At 41.6% G+C, this 16,003-nt stretch overlaps 1 protein-coding gene across 1 annotated transcript; it reads left to right on the top strand.

Annotated features, from left to right (window-relative positions):
- Nucleotides 1–175: 175 nt before the first annotated feature.
- Nucleotides 176–826, top strand: LOC122001712 (the record flags this gene model as incomplete). The annotated part of the gene is made up of 1 exon (XM_042556633.1): nucleotides 176–826. A coding segment is annotated over one exon (651 nt), but the record flags the coding sequence as incomplete, so codon positions are not given.
- Nucleotides 827–16,003: the final 15,177 nt, after the last annotated feature.

Below are 16,003 nucleotides of genomic sequence, written 5' to 3' on the forward strand. Positions count from 1 at the left end.
AACCCTCCTTTTACAAATGTTGAATTTGTATACGTCCACACTAACGTGGCATACAAAATTCACGGTGTTATGAGGTGTTGGTTAATTTAAAATAGTATTGTTTGAGGAATCAATATTATTCTAAATTTAGAGTACTGACCAAAAGTTATTTGTGATTCTTAGGATGACTTTCAACCCACTGTCCATCATACTTCAACAGAATAGACTTACTGGACCTAATTACATAGATTGGAAAAGGAACCTGGACATTGTCCTTACTGCTGAAAGCTATAAATTTGTACTGACTGAGCAGTGCCCTGAAGCACCTACTGGTGAATCTACCCAAGAGGAGATTGAATATCATAAGAGATGGGTAAAGGCAGATGAGATGGCGCGGTGTTACATTTTGGCTTCAATGTCAAATGTATTGCAACATCAGCATCAAGATTTACCAACAGCTTATGATATTATGAACAATCTCAAGGAACTCTTTGGTCATCAGGATAGGGCTTCTAGACAAGAAGCTATGAGAAAGATAATGACAGCCACCATGCAAGAGGGTACTCCTGTAAGGGATCATATCCTAAAGATGATGGCTTATCTGAACGAGATACAGATCCTTGGAGGAGAAATTGATGGGGAAACCCAGATCGATATGATCCTCCAAACGCTACCTAGAAGTTTTGAGCAGTTCCGCCTGAACTATAATATGAATAAGAGGATTTATTCATTAGGGGAACTACTGACAGAACTTCAAGCAGCAGAAGGATTATTTCGTCATAATTCTCAAATTCACTTTGCTGAAAATGGTTCTACTTCTAAACCGAGAGGAAAGAAGAAGAAGAAACAAGCTGGCTCAGCAAAGAAAGTGAATAAATCTCAGTGTAAGGTAAAGCTGGAGTGAAGAAGCCGAAGGGCAAGTGCTTCATCTGCAAACAGTCAGGGCATTGGAAGGCGGACTGTCCTTGTAAGAACCAAAACAAAGGTATATCTCATGCTCTAGTTGTTGAAACATGTTTAGCGGTGTTATCTACCAGCACCTGGTGTGTAGATACAGGAGCCACTGATCATGTCTGCAATTCTTTGCAGGGGTTCCAGGAAACCCGACGACTATCTGAAGGGGAGATTACCGTCTACATGGGCAATGCTACTAAGGTGGCAGCTGTTGCAGTGGGAGACGTCTACTTATCTTTTAGTAGAAATAAAAATTTGGTTTTAAGAAATTGTCTTTATGTACCCAGTTTTAGAAAGAATTTAATTTCAGTTTCTAAACTGTTTTTAGATGGATATTCAGTTTCTTTCAGTAACGATGTAGTTATTAAAAGAAATAAAGTGATTATCTGTTCTGGTGCATTAGTTGGCAATTTGTATACTTTAAATCCAATTTCTTCCACAAAGCAAAACATGGAAATTTATAACTCATCTTCTAATACTAATAAGAGAAAAAAACCTTCGCAAATAAACCAAGCATATCTTTGGCATCTAAGGCTTGGTCATATTAACTTAAGTAGGATTCAGAGGCTTATAGCCGATGGACTTTTGAGTTCATTAGAGTTGGAAAATTTTCCAACTTGTGAATCCTGCTTAGAAGGTAAAATGACCAAAAGGCCGTTCAAGGCCAAGGGGTATAGAGCCAAAGAAGTGTTAGAATTGATTCACTCTGATTTGTGTGGTCCTATGTCTGTCCAGGCAAGAGGAGGTTTTGAATACTTTGTCTCTTTTATAGATGATTATTCAAGATACGGATACATTTACCTAATGCGCCGCAAGTCCGAGTGCTTTGATAAGTTCAAAGAATACAAGGCTGATGTGGAGAAACGACTAGGTAAAAGTATCAAGACACTGCGATGGTGGCGAATACCTCTTAGGAGAGTTTAGGAATTACTTATCAGAGGCCGGGATTCAATCCCAGTTGTCTGCACCTGGTACACCCCAACAGAATGGTGTAGCAGAACGAAGAAATAGGACTCTTATGGAGATGGTTAGATCGATGATGAGTTATTCAGAATTACTAAATTCATTTTGGGGATATGCTCTGGAAACAGCAGTATACATTCTGAACTTAGTACCTTCTAAATCAGTTTCTTCTACTCCCATAGAATTGTGGAATGGGCGAAAACCCAGTCTAAGACATATTCGGATTTGGGGTAGTCCAGCACATGTGCTAAAACCAGATGCTGATAAGTTAGAATCTCGTACAGAAGTTCGTGTATTTGTAGGATATCCCAAAGGAACGAAAGGAGGTTTATTTTATAGTCCTAAAGACCAGAAGGTCATTGTTAGCACCAATGCCCAGTTTTTAAAAGAAGACTATATAATGGATCACAAGCCCAGTAGTAAAGTTGTTTTAGAAGAACTTAGAGAGGACATGTCTACTTCAGTACCAACAGTACAAGATGAAGTACCACAAGAGACTGCAACACGTGTCACACATGATACACAACCACAGACAGTGCCTCGTCGTAGTGGGAGGGTTGTAAGGCAGCCTGATAGATTCATGTTTTTGGGAGAGTCTTCGGACTTGATCCCGGGTAAACATGAACCTGATCCCCGAACATATGACGAAGCACTCCAAGATATAGATGCAGCATCTTGGCAAAAGGCAATGAATTCTGAAATAGAGTCTATGTACTCTAATAAGGTCTGGGAGCTTGTAGAACCACCTGATGGTATAAAAGCCGTTGGATGCAAGTGGATCTACAAAAGGAAAAGAGGGACAGACGGGAAGGTAGAAACCTTCAAAGCTAGGCTTGTTGCGAAAGGGTACACTCAGAAAGAGGGAATCGATTATGAGGAAACCTTTTCACCGGTAGCCATGCTTAAGTCTATCCGGATACTCTTATCCATTGCTGCTCATATGGATTATGAGATTTGGCAAATGGATGTCAAGACAGCTTTCCTTAATGGAAGTCTTGAAGAAACATTCATATGAAGCAACCAGAAGGGTTCATTGAAAAAGGCAAAGAGCATCTAGTGTGTAAGCTCAATCGGTCCATTTATGGACTGAAGCAAGTTTCAAGATCTTGGAACATCCGGTTTAATGAAGTAATCCAGTCATACGGATTTATTCAAAGTCCGGATGAGTCTTGTGTATATAAGAAGTGTAACGGAAACGTGGTGGTATTTCTTGTACTATACGTAGATGATATTTTGTTAATTGACAACAATGTCAAGGTATTATCAGACGTAAGGGTATGGTTGTCCAAACAATTTGATATGAAGGACTTAGGAGATTGTGCACACATTCTTGGGATCAAAGTTATAAGGGATCGTAAGAAAAGAATGTTGTGTCTGTCCCAAGCTTCATATATAGATACAATCCTTGCTCGTTTTAGCATGCAGGATTCCAAGAAAGGTTTCTTACCTTTTAGACATGGAGTAGCTCTATCTAAAGAGATGTCTCCAAAGACATCAAAAGAGATAGAGGACATGAAAGCAGTTCCTTATGCTTCGGCTGTAGGAAGCCTAATGTATGCTATGTACGAGACACGATATCTGTTTTGCCGTGGGCATGGTCAGCAGATATCAAAGTAACCCTGGACAAGGACATTGGACTGCGGTAAAGCATATATTAAAGTACATGAGAAGGACTAGAGATTATATGCTAGTTTATCAAGCAGACGATTTGCTCCCTGTGGGTTACACGGATTCAGATTTCCAATCAGATAGGGATAACAGTAAGTCTACATCAGGCTATGTGTTTACTTTAGGAGGTGGAGCCATTTCATGGAGGAGTGTTAAGCAGAAATGCGTTTCGGACTCAACCATGGAAGCTGAGTATGTAGCAGCCTCTGAGGCAGCTAAAGAAGCAGTATGGCTCAGGAACTTTCTAATGGACTTAGATGTGATTCCTGGTTTGCCCAAAATCATCACAATTTATTGTGATAATATCGGTGCAGTTGCAAACTCGAAGGAACCACGAGCCCATAAGGCAAGTAAACATATAGAGCGCAAGTACCACCTGATACGACACTACAACAAAAGTAACTTTCCGCAGCGCATCATCAACAACACGCAGTTAAAGCACGCCGTTAATAATAGTTTTTACGACGCGCTCAATTATGTGCGCTGCGGATAGTATAATATTTATACAAATGACAGCGTATAGAAAAAGTACGCTGTCAATAAACTTTTCTACGGCATGCAAAGTGTGCTGTTAAAACTTAATATTAACGACGCGCGGAGCGTGCTGTTAATAATTATTATACATTTATAAATGACGGCGTGTAAAAATGCACGCTGCCAATAAATATTATAGAATTTTAACAGCATACAATATGTGTCGTTAATAGTCTTCAAACTTTTCTAATACTTTATGTTGAAACATCTCGTCTTCCTAATTATTTTTCACCAAAACTTTTTATATGAAATTATTCCCACAATTATTTTTCCGCCAAAGTGCCTCACTCCGAGAACCAAACTCCTCACGTGTGTACTACTAGAAATCACGACTATTATTACATTTTCGTACTGACATCTAATTTAAAATGTGACTATAAATATTCTTTAATGACACTTATTAAAAATAATCATTTTTAAAAATAAAAAACATCATATATTAGAAACCTTATCGAGTTATCGTGACAAATTTCTAAATGCCATCTCAATCTGTTAATTTATTTTACCTAAACTTCCCTCTCCCTCTTACCTCTGCCTCCTTTAATTTCCTTTCCTCTTCGCAGCTCTTCCCTCTCCGCAGCAAGCAAAGAAGAGCTCAACAAGATCTTCTACCCTCTCTATAACAAGCAAGGAGGAGCCCAGCGAGTGATGATTGCTTGTCGGAAGCCTAGCGAGGCAGAGGCCCCATCGCCTGCTGCCGCACGTGAAGCGGCTAGGGCGCTTTGGACCAACTGCTCCAGCACCTGTGCCATCAATGTCGTGTACTCCTCAAGCATCTCCGCTACAACCGCTACCAGTATCATGATCCCTTTTCTTCTTCTTGTTCTTCACCTTGGAAGGAGTCGATCCTCCAAACAGATCCCTAATTCGTTGCTAAACTAGGAAGTTTTGATGCGGATATCTACAAGACCGCCATGATTTGATTATTCACTCACAATCCCTAATCAAGCATTCTTTCCACACAATCATTGAGTTAGAATTTGTATAAACATTAAGTTTTGTTTTTCATGGACAGAGGCAGGATGACTTTTTCTTGAGTGGAAGTTCAACTGATGAGGCAGAGGCAGATGATGAATGGATAGATAGAAGTACTAGGTATGTTATTTCATGAAAGCATGAGTTATTTCTATGTTAATGGTTTTTAGTGATTGGTGTAAGATTGTCTCTTTGTTGAAAAACTGTTACATTCGATAAAAGTTTTTCTTTTATAGATATGTGCAAAATATATTGTTTAAACCATCGCAAAAGGTTTTTTTTCTTATGAAGTTATTGTTGGTGCAACCTCTCACATGCAATCGATCCTACAATTATATCTCACCCTATCGATCCTACAATTATATCTCACCCTATCGACCTATTACTGTTATATTATCTCTTGTTTAACTCAATGTTGATTCTGCGGATGACATTAGATATTACTTCATGTTCGGGGAGAATAAGATCTTGTTTTTTTGATTGTCTACTAATACACATCTAAATAACTTGCAACCTTCCTTTAATATGTTAGTATATGTCAATTTTAGTTGTCTTATCATATTTTACTCAAGGTTTTATAAAGAACTTGCTATGTCGAACCGAAATAAATGGACATTCTGGTGAAACTGCTAGGGGGAATAATAAGAGCATGTATGTGAATTGGGTAGTTTTGTAGTGTTTTTAGTCACTTACAATTTGCATAACCATATGTAAATCATAAGCCAAAAGCTAATCTTCATAGATGGCAGTGAATTTTTTTTTTTTTACCAATTATGAATTCTTCTTGTCTTCATGTTCTTATTGCTGGAAATCATTGAAGATAGTTTTTTTTTTTCACAATCACCAACTTAATTTTCTGAATCTGATGTCAATTCATCTTTGGTGTCCACTTTCTAATTTCTCGTGCAAAGTTTTTCTAATTGGCTATATGGAAGTAGATATATGTAAGTCACATGTTTATACATAGAAGCGGGTATATTTCCCTTATCAATTTCTCCATCATTGAGTTAAATTTTGTATCACAAACATTCTGTAATAGGATCACTTGTATGAGCACTTAGTGTACAGAATTAGATAAATACCTAACCCTTGTTCATAGCTATGCAAATCAGTTTCTCTCCTTGTAGATTTTGGAAGTATGAAATCAAATTTGGGATCAATGTGAATTTCTTATTTTATTAAGAACATTTTATTATAAACCATTTTATTCGGCTATGCAACATTTTATTAGGAACGATTTTATTAGAAAAATTGATGATTCTTGATCTTATCAAAACTTGAAATGTTGATTTAGTTTGAAACTCTGTACTTGTTCTTCCCTGAAGCTAGTTAGAGAGTCTTAATTAGCTTCTTAGTGTTATATTATGATACTTGTTCTATAGTACTGAAGCTAGAGAATTTTGTTATATTTTTTCTACAATTTGTTCATTAATTGTTAGAATTTTGCCATAACTTGTGCCAAAATTTCTGATCTGGTGCTAACAAAGAATAGGTTATTTATTTCTAACAAGTTGCTCTTCATGTTCCCCAGTTTTCTAACAATTTGTTCATCGCGTGCTTTGACAGTTTTCCTCGGTTTATCTAATACTAATTTATGTCGTTTGATTCTTGTAGGACTAGTCTCATGAATGTTACCTTGTGAGAACCGAGTTTAATGTTATGACTATTTTATGTATTCCAATGCAAGAGAGTTAGAAGAACCAACGCAGCAATCAGAAATCAATGTGAACTTTGAACTACTTGCACTACTTCAGAGAGACATAGAAGGAAAGGAATTTGTGCCATATTCATTAGATGGATGGAATGATATTGATGAAGAAGTGAAGGATAGGATGTGGAAGCACGGTCGCATGATGAAATGTAGTTTCTCGATGATGCAATAGAAAGCACGATCGCATGGTTATCTAAATTTATAGTATTGTGTGATTGATACATATTATACTAATTTGTGTGAATTGTAAGTTTAATTGTTGTTATGCAATTGCTAGTTTGTTAGATATTTCATATTTTGTTTTAGATCTTTAGAGTTTTTTGGTATAATGAAAAACTATAACTTTTATTAATTTTGTATGGATTTTATTTGAACTAAATTTGTTGTAAACTTTTGATTTATTATTTTCATCAAATTATTTTTTTAATATAGTTAAGACCATCAACAGCGTACGTTTGCACGCCGCAGAAAATATTATCCGCAGCGCGTAAAGCACGTCGCGGAAAATATTATCTGCGGCGTGCTTTGTGCACTGCGGATAATATTTTCCACAGCGCACAAAGCACGCCACGGATAATATTTTCTGCGGTGTGCTTTGCACGCTGCGGATAATATTTTCTGCGGCGTGCAAAGCACGCCGCGGATAATTTATGACTTTCAACAGCTTTTAAATGTGCAGCGCACAATGCGCGCCGTGAAAAGCGAATTTGCGCGCTGCAAAAAGTTATTTTTGTTGTAGTGCGAGATATTGTGAAGCGAGGAGAAGTTGTCATCGCCAAGATTGCATCAGCGGATAACCTGGCAGATCCTTTCACTAAGGCCCTTCCGGCGAAAGCTTTCGATCGGCATGTGGAGGGAATGGGAATCAGACGTATGGTAGAAGATATGGCAGCTTAGTCATTAGTATAAGTGGGAGATTGTTGGAGTGTATACTGAAAGCCTAAGCTTTGTAAACATTCATTATGAATAAAGAATCACATTTGGTCAAATTGTCTACATTTGTTTGTAGTTGTTCATTTAATTTATATTGTAGATAACATACTATGTGGTGTCACATACAGAAGATGATGTTATCAGTACCTTATAAATTATAAACAGTAGCTCACGACTAAAATGGAAAGAAACAAACTATTAGAAGGTCGTAGTGTAATTAGGTATTAGTTTATCTTGACTATATAATTACACTAGTACACTCAGAGTGTATTGAGTAGGACCATTAGAGGTCGTTTCTTTTATACTGACTTTATAAAGGAACAAAGACCTCAGTTATTATGGAAGTGTGTGCTCTTAATCCTAATATAATAACAAGCACATATGTTTGATATTTATTTCTTTAATTTATCAATGGGTGAGATTTAGTTCGATGAATCAATAAACCCGATAAGTTGGGAAATGGTATCACTTATAGTGTGTGTTGTTGATTATAGAAGGAAACTGTGTCCTAGAGATACTAGGTTGATAATGTCCTCAAGAGGAGCTCATAAGGATTGTCATGTTAAACCATGCAGGTGGACTTAGTCTGATAATGTAAGAGGAGCTCATAAGGATTGTATGTTAACTACAATGGACTTAGTCTGACATCACAATAAGTTGAGTGATATAGGAGACTAACACACTCATAATAAGAAGGAGCCCAAAAATGTAATTTGGGATTGGTGCGGTAGTTTAATGATAGTTCTCTAGTGGAATGAATTATCATTGATAAAATTAAGTTGTGTGTTCGGGGCGAACACGGGATGCTTAATTTTATCGGGAGACCAAAACCAATTCCTCCTCTCGGTCCCTATCGTAGTCTCTTATTTATAGAGTTCTATACCCACCTATACCCACCTTCTATACCCACCAATAAGGGGTCGGCCAAGCTAGCTTGGGAACCAAGCTAGGGCCGGCCTAGGTATGATTTTGGGTGGCCGGCCCTAGCTTGAACTCAAACTAGTGGGGGCCGGCCAAATTAAATTAAAAAAGAAATTTAATTTTAATTTTTATTATTATGTGGAAGATATAATTTAAAGAGAATTAAAATTAAAATATCTCTCTTGTAAAAGATCTACAAAAGATTAAAGAAAGAGATTAAATCTCTTTCCTTATTTGTAGATTGGAGAGATGTTTTATTTTCTCTTTAAAATTATTCACATGTTAATAAAATTAAAATTATAAAAATTTCCTTTTATTAACCATGAAGAGATTTTTAAAGAGAAATTTTATTTTTTTAAATTTCCGGAAACAAATTAGGAAGTTTTAATTTGTTGATTGAAACTCTCTAATTTGCTCCTTTTGATTGTGGCGGCCATTACAAGTTGATTGGGAAATTTTATTTTATTTTCTCAATTAATTCATGTCAAGGAAAATTAAGGAAATTTTATTGTAATTAAATTTCCTAATTTGCCTAGGCCAAGGAATATAAAAGAAGGGGTGAGGGTGCCTTCATGAGACACAACATCTATTATTTCTCTCCCTCTTTTGTTCCTTGGTGTGGCCGGCCATCATCTCCTTTTCTTCCTCTTGTGGTGGCCGAACCCTTCTCTTCCATTGGAGCTCTTGTGGTGGCCGGATACTACTCGGAGAAGAAGAAGAAGAAGGAGAGAAAGCTAGCATCTCTTGGAGCTTGGTTAGTATTTTGGTTTTCCTCCTTGGTGAAGTTTTTCCTTTGTGGCCGAACCTTGCTTGGAGGAGAAGAAGGTGGTTGGTGGTTTCTCATCTTGGTAGATCGTTGCCCACACAACGTCCGAGGTTAGAAGAGGAATACGGTAGAAGATCAAGAGGTCTTTCTAGAAGGTATAACTAGTAGTTTTTCCTTTTCCGCATCATGCTAGTTATTTATGGAAATAATACCAAATACAAGAGGCTTACGTTCTAGAATTTCGAATATGTTTTTCGAAGTTGTGTTCTTTTATTTTTCTTTTCCTTGTGATTTGATTACTCTCTTTGGTTAACCTAAAGTTATTTTAGGAAATTAAATATTATCTTTCTATAAAAGGTTTTGTCTAGTCGGTGGTGGTTGCTCCCATATCCAAGAAGGCCATGTGCCTCGCCACGTCAGTACTGGGAACCAATTATGGAAATTAATATTTAATGGAATTAATAACTTAAGGAGACTTGGGTCGAACGTGTTAAGTTCCGCAGGAGATCCAAGTCAAAACCTAAAAGAACAAATAGATTAAGTTTTGGATCAAACGTGTTAAGTTCCGCAGGCGATCCAAAATTTAATTTAAAAGAACACATGGTAGCTAGGAAAAGGTTCAGACCTTTGTACAAAATTTTTGTACAGTGGAACCTATAGGTTTTCCGAGTAGCAACCAACACTAACTACCTCCAACCCTATCATACTTAGGTTTGTACTCTGTAATATTTTAGATCGGGGAGATATGACCGGTCGGGTGTGAAATGCCAGGTCAGGGTACCTTAGTTCAGAACACTCATGAATCTTTTTTAAGACCATATCAGGACCCCACGCTCAAGTTAAATCAGCTCAGGCCCCACTGAATCAAGACTAAGGAGAAGATATAACGTCCAAAAGGTAGAGTACAATAAAATGTGCATACAGTTCATACATAAGTTATTTGAATTTCGCGAATATATCGTTGGGCATCTCTCTAAGGATGCGACGATGATCCAAAAAATCTTCAGGAGGAACAGAAGGCAGATACTCTTTCTCCTTGAGTTGTTGAAGTGCCCCCACCACACCATATGCCACGGACATGACAAAGCGATCCCCTACCCGTGAGCTAAACTCGAGGGAGCGTAAATACTCCTCCGGCTCGCTTGTAAGCGGTCGCTCTCCCCAGCTTTATAGGTCTCTAGGGCGCTAACGGAGCTCGATAAATCAGATTTAGCCTGAGATAGCTATGCCTGCAAAGAACCCAACTCTGTTGCTTGAGACTCCAGATCCCGCCTCTGGTCCATAATAAGCAAGTCCCGGGAACTCAGCTTCTGGACCATACGCTCCATCTCCTGCTTATGTGTAAGCTTGAAGTCCTTTGGAGCTGCAAATAGATGAGTTAGTTCTGATTGAGTCTCTTAACATTTAGCCTCAGACGTTTGCAAGAGAGCTTCAAGCTTGCCCTTGTCATCTCGGAGACGGTTGATCTCTGATTGGGCCTCTTCTAGGGTTTGTTCCCGGAAGGCGCTTGCTTTCTTCAAGGTCGCTACTTCCACCCTAAGTCCGAACACAACTGCATTAGGGTCGAAGATTTGAGACTCCAGGTCTGTAACTTAGTCCTTTAGGATCTTATTAAGTCGGTATATGTGCAGAATTGTTTGATTCAAGCGAAGTGACTGGGCAAACATCTGTTCATAATCATGTGAAAGTGAGAGCAAAAAGATAAAGTAGGAGGAGTATAACCGCAAGAGAGAGTGAAAGTTTACCATAGTGGCAGTTTCAGTGGACAAGTCCACCAGGGTAGACAAAGTGCCGGTGTCCATCGCCTACATGGTGTGCTCCCACTGAGATGCTAATTGATCTCGCAATAGGACATTGCGAGCAAGAGCAATGAGAGAGCGACGCAATCCCCATTTTGTGTGTAGAGTGGCGCGGTAGCAGAGATACCGAGACCGAGAAGAGTCTGGAGCAGTCCCGCTCGGCCAGGCTGGGTAGAAGTGGACCTTGGTTGAGTAGATGAACCTAGCGAGGGGGGAGCATATCCTGGTTAAGGAGATGGACTAGTCGAGGTAGAAGCAGACCCTGGTTGAACAGAAGGGTCAGTCGAAGAAGGGGCATATCCAGGATGAGAGGAAGGGATAGGTTGAGAGGGTGCGACCGGTTGAGGAGAAGGTCTGGCCGGGATGCTGGATTTATGTTGCCGCCCTGGGTCAATTTCTTCTTTAACAGTCGGGGCCTTCTCTCGTTCGGCTTCAGCCCTGGTTCGAGGTGGCTTAATAGGATCGCTCGGGGGTTGTTGATCTAGAAAGAATGTAGAGGTTGGTTGGGATGACAGAGTAGGAGTTGGGATCTCGGGGGTCAGAGCTTGTCTCATAGGTTGGCGTCTAGTCCGTTGTGAAAGTGGCTGCTCATATGAATCTGACTCCTCTGATGAAGTTTAGTGTCGACGAGTAGGAGGCACAGGGGGAGTGTGCCTTGAGGACTCAGGAGCGAAGCGAACGTGCGGGGTTGCTCGAGCGGCCAACCGAGGAGCAGTTGAGACGGTTGCCCCTAGAGGAAGGGGAGCAAGGTGCGATAGACCCCTCCTATCCAGTATTATGCGTCCCCGGCGTTGTATTTCCAAATCGCTTAGGGGAAGAGGCTTGATCGGGGACGCCCGAGCCAGAGTGTCGGCTGCAAGAAGAGCATCAAAATCAGAATAGGGAAACGAAGGTCAGTCGAGGTAGGGCAGGTCGTACCTAAGGAATATAGTAGCTCTGAAGAGGTGCGGCTCAACCTGAATGAAACAGTACGTCCTCTGTCAGCAGTCTGAGCAGGTCCAAGCGTCAACATCCCAGTTGTGTGGAGGCATCTGTAAAGTCATGGTCTGTTTGAAAATGCCCTAGAGGTGGTGCCGGAGGTAAAGTTGGGCTCCACTGGGTAGGCCATTCTACGGCTAGGAGAAAACTCAGGAAGAAATATTTTTCTTTCCACTCCGAGTCTAAGGATAGGAGAGGAACAAAAAAAGGTGGTTTAAGTGCGGGCCTGGAGCCGAAAAAGACCCTCACTGTGACGGTGAGGGGTAAAGAAACAGTGAAATAAGCGGGGAGTCCAGGGTATGTCGTACATTTCACAGAGGGGGATGAATCCAGACAAAATCCTCATGTAATTAGGGGTAGGTTGGCAGAGAGGGATGCGGAAGTAACGACTCACTTGGGAGAAGAAAGGGTGAATGGGAAGCAGAGGCCAGCAACAACCTGCTCCTTGAAGAAGGTCACGTACCCTACCGAAGGTAAAGATACCCAGTGGATCTCAGAAGGTATGATAATGTGCATGGCCATAGGAATCTTATACAAGAAGCAAAGATCGTTCGGGTCCACGTCGGTGAAGGTTGACACTCCGAGAGCATAGGGAGGCGCAGGGGAATCCATGAGATGGTGTAAGCACGAAGCACAAGGGGCAAAGCACAGCAGGTGCCAGAAAGAGGAAGGGAGACGAAAAGTTCACTAAAATGGAAAGGGAAGGGTATTTATAGCCGCCCAGGGGGGGCACAGAGGGCCTCGTCATCAGTGTCCATCAAGCGGTTTAATTTAAAGTAGCTACCGTCAACCATGAACTTAAAAGCAACGATAATCGTATAATCCTTTTAGAAAAGCGCGCTAAGGAGGCGTGTCATAAAAAGCGGAGGGGAGAAAATGATGGAAATAAAGGTTGGTCGTTGCTTCGGGAATAGGCGATGTTATAGTGGATCCCCCCTCAAAACTCTCGAGTATGGTGGCTTGTGACCGGGTGAGTAGCTCGATCGTGCGAAACTCAGTCGGGCACTCTAAAATAGGCTGGTCAGACAAAGGAACTGGTCGGGTCGCCCAATCACCAAATTTGGTCAAGACATTGAATGAGTTGGTCGAGACAGATGCCCGGGCGGGCAACCAAAACCCGACCAGTCGCTTGCCTTGATGCCTATGTGGAGGTTAAGTTAGCAAAACCTCTGCAGGAGGGATAAGCACTTAGCAAACTACACGGACACATCCAGTAAGAAATAGCATGGAGCATAGGAGAATGTACTGAGGAGAACGTACTAAATGAACTATGCAACGATACATTACAAAGACAGTCTGCCAAGCACAGGACCTTCACAATACTCAAAACAAAGTCAGAAGAAGGGAAGCACAAGTTAATCATCAAAAGACGGGAAGACATCGTCGGGAAGCTCACGAAGAAGAAGATTCCTGTCCAGGAAATCCTCAGGAGGGGTTGACCGGAGGTAACCTTTCTCACAAAGCTGTAGCAGGGCCCCCACACCGCCGTAGCAGACGATCCGGTCGATGACACTGCCTATCTTTGCTCTAAATACTTTGGAAGCAAGGTAGGTGGCCTTATACACTTCCAGACGGGCGGCCTCACTGGACTGATAATCCTTCAGCTCGTCCTTGGTCTTGTCTGCATCAGCTCGAACCAAGGCCAGCTCTTGGTGTGTGGTGGTGGCCTTATCCTTGGCCTTAGAATGGTCCTCTTGTAGAGACTTGAGGGTAGCCTTGGCTACCTCCCATTGCTTCTGAAGAGCAGCTTCCTGATCGGTGCTAACGGATAGGTCTACCTTTTTTGCCTCTAGATCTCTCGCCAGAGCAGTATGCACTTCTTGCAATTCCTTCATCCTTGAAGAGAGGGTAGCCACCTCAACTTCCTTCTCCTCCAAATAAGCCAAAATCTGGGTGTGTCTCAACCCTTCAGACTTGAGCTTGGACTCGCTTGTCTTCAGGGTTGTCTGTAAAGTCTGCACTTTCTCTGACTCTGTCTGAGCCAGGTCTCATGCAGTTTGGGCTTTTTCCCAGATAATTTGCAGATAGAATTGCATTGGGTTATCAGAGGTGGTCAAATCAAAAACATGGCCAGTGGTAGTTGCAGATTCCAACTCTCGAAGGCGCGTCCTCAGGGACTTGTTCTCTCGTTGCAGGCCGGCCACATACTATGATATGCTCAGACCCATGGCACAGGCCTATCAGGAGCAGGAAAGGATTAGCCTTATCTCAAGGATCTGAAAAAGTGGTAGAGAAAACTCATCAATACTAGCTGATTGGGAAACATGTCGGTTAGCTCCAAAGGGGGGTCTTCCAAAATCTAGTCTGCAGCAGTCTTCTATGACTCGGCCAAGGCCCTATGAAATTTCACTTGGCCACAGTGAGAAGAGGCGCTGGCCGATGGAATGGGGCCCAGTACCTAGAGAGACGGCAGCTGGAAGGAGGAGGTGAAGACATATTTGCTCTTGAGACGAGAGGCAGGCGCTGAAGTAGGAGCAGGGGGTGGATGAGATGGGGTCGTGGAATCCCCGGGCAAGTCTCCCGCTTAGGAGATGGTTTGCTCCGAGACCAAAACGGGGGTAGGAGAGGTCACAACCTTTGTTACTGAAGAAGGGGTTACCCGGGCAGGGGTTTTCGCCTTGGCCTTGGAGGAAAGAGGAGGTCTTGATGGAGAAAATTGAACTGATGAGATGACTCATTTCCTTTTGCACTGGAGGTGCAGACGCTTCTTTAGAGGAGGGGAGAGGGCCCTCTCCCCCATGGTCGCTTAGGTTCCAAGGGTCTCGGGGTCCCCAGACAATTAAAAGGAGGCCTTTGCTAAGGCGCTGGCCTGCGGGGCATAAGGAACCTCATGTTCCTCCAAAATCTCTGGTCTTAGCCTCTTTAGAACGTCGCTGGGCAATTTAGAAGAGTCAATGGCGTAGGCACGAAACATGGCATTCTTTGCAAAATAAAAAGAAAATACCTCAGTTAGCGAAGACCGAGAAGTGGAGACATTGGATCTTACCAAAAGGAGCGCCTACAGACGTTTGGATGGGGCTAAGCCCAAAAGTGTATATCATGCTCTCTCGCAGTAGAAAGGGGAGCCGCAGTTGCATGGTTTCCAACTTTTCGAAAGTTGTGTGGCAGGGTGGTTGATGTTGGCGGTCACGTAGCTCAAAGGAAGTGGGAAAAGTATAGCGCCAGCCAGCTGGCCAAGATGCTAGCTCAGACAATTGGACATAAAAAAATCTAGATCTCCAACCTTTGTTAGAAGAGGACATCCCGTCAAAAAACTTGTACTCGACTCTGGACTGCACCATGAAAACACTCAGCTCCGAGCGTTTGAGGGTGTAAAAATGGTGAAAAAGCTGCGGGGTCAGGGGTATTTGATATAGGCGACTAAGGATCACCATTTTGCACATGACATGGAAGGCGTTAGAGGCGAATTGGGACAATGAAATGCCAAAGTACTTGCTCAAGGAGGAAAAGAATGGATGGATGGGAAAGCGAAGACCGCCAAAGAGCTGGTCCTTAAAAAAAGATCATGAAATCGGCAGGAGGGGAGGAAGGATGATCATCCGACCCCGGAGGACGGAGCTTGTAGGCCTCAGAAAGTTCCAAACTCAATCAAATTGCCCTAAGATCACTATTATCCATGTCGGAATGGAAATATGCATACCAGGGTACCTCCATCTCACCGGCCATTACAAGATTAAAAGGAGCGGGTACAAGATCAAAAGGAGCAAGAGATGAAGAAGGAAGAGTACTTACAGGGGACAAAGGAAATGCACGAAGGAGAAGGAGGGCAAGCAAAAGTAAGAAGGAAAAGAAAGCTCGAAGGAAGTCAAGCGATGAGGAATG

The sequence above is a fragment of the Zingiber officinale genome, chromosome 1B (assembly GCF_018446385.1).
Source record: "Zingiber officinale cultivar Zhangliang chromosome 1B, Zo_v1.1, whole genome shotgun sequence".
Taxonomy (NCBI): domain Eukaryota; kingdom Viridiplantae; phylum Streptophyta; class Magnoliopsida; order Zingiberales; family Zingiberaceae; genus Zingiber; species Zingiber officinale.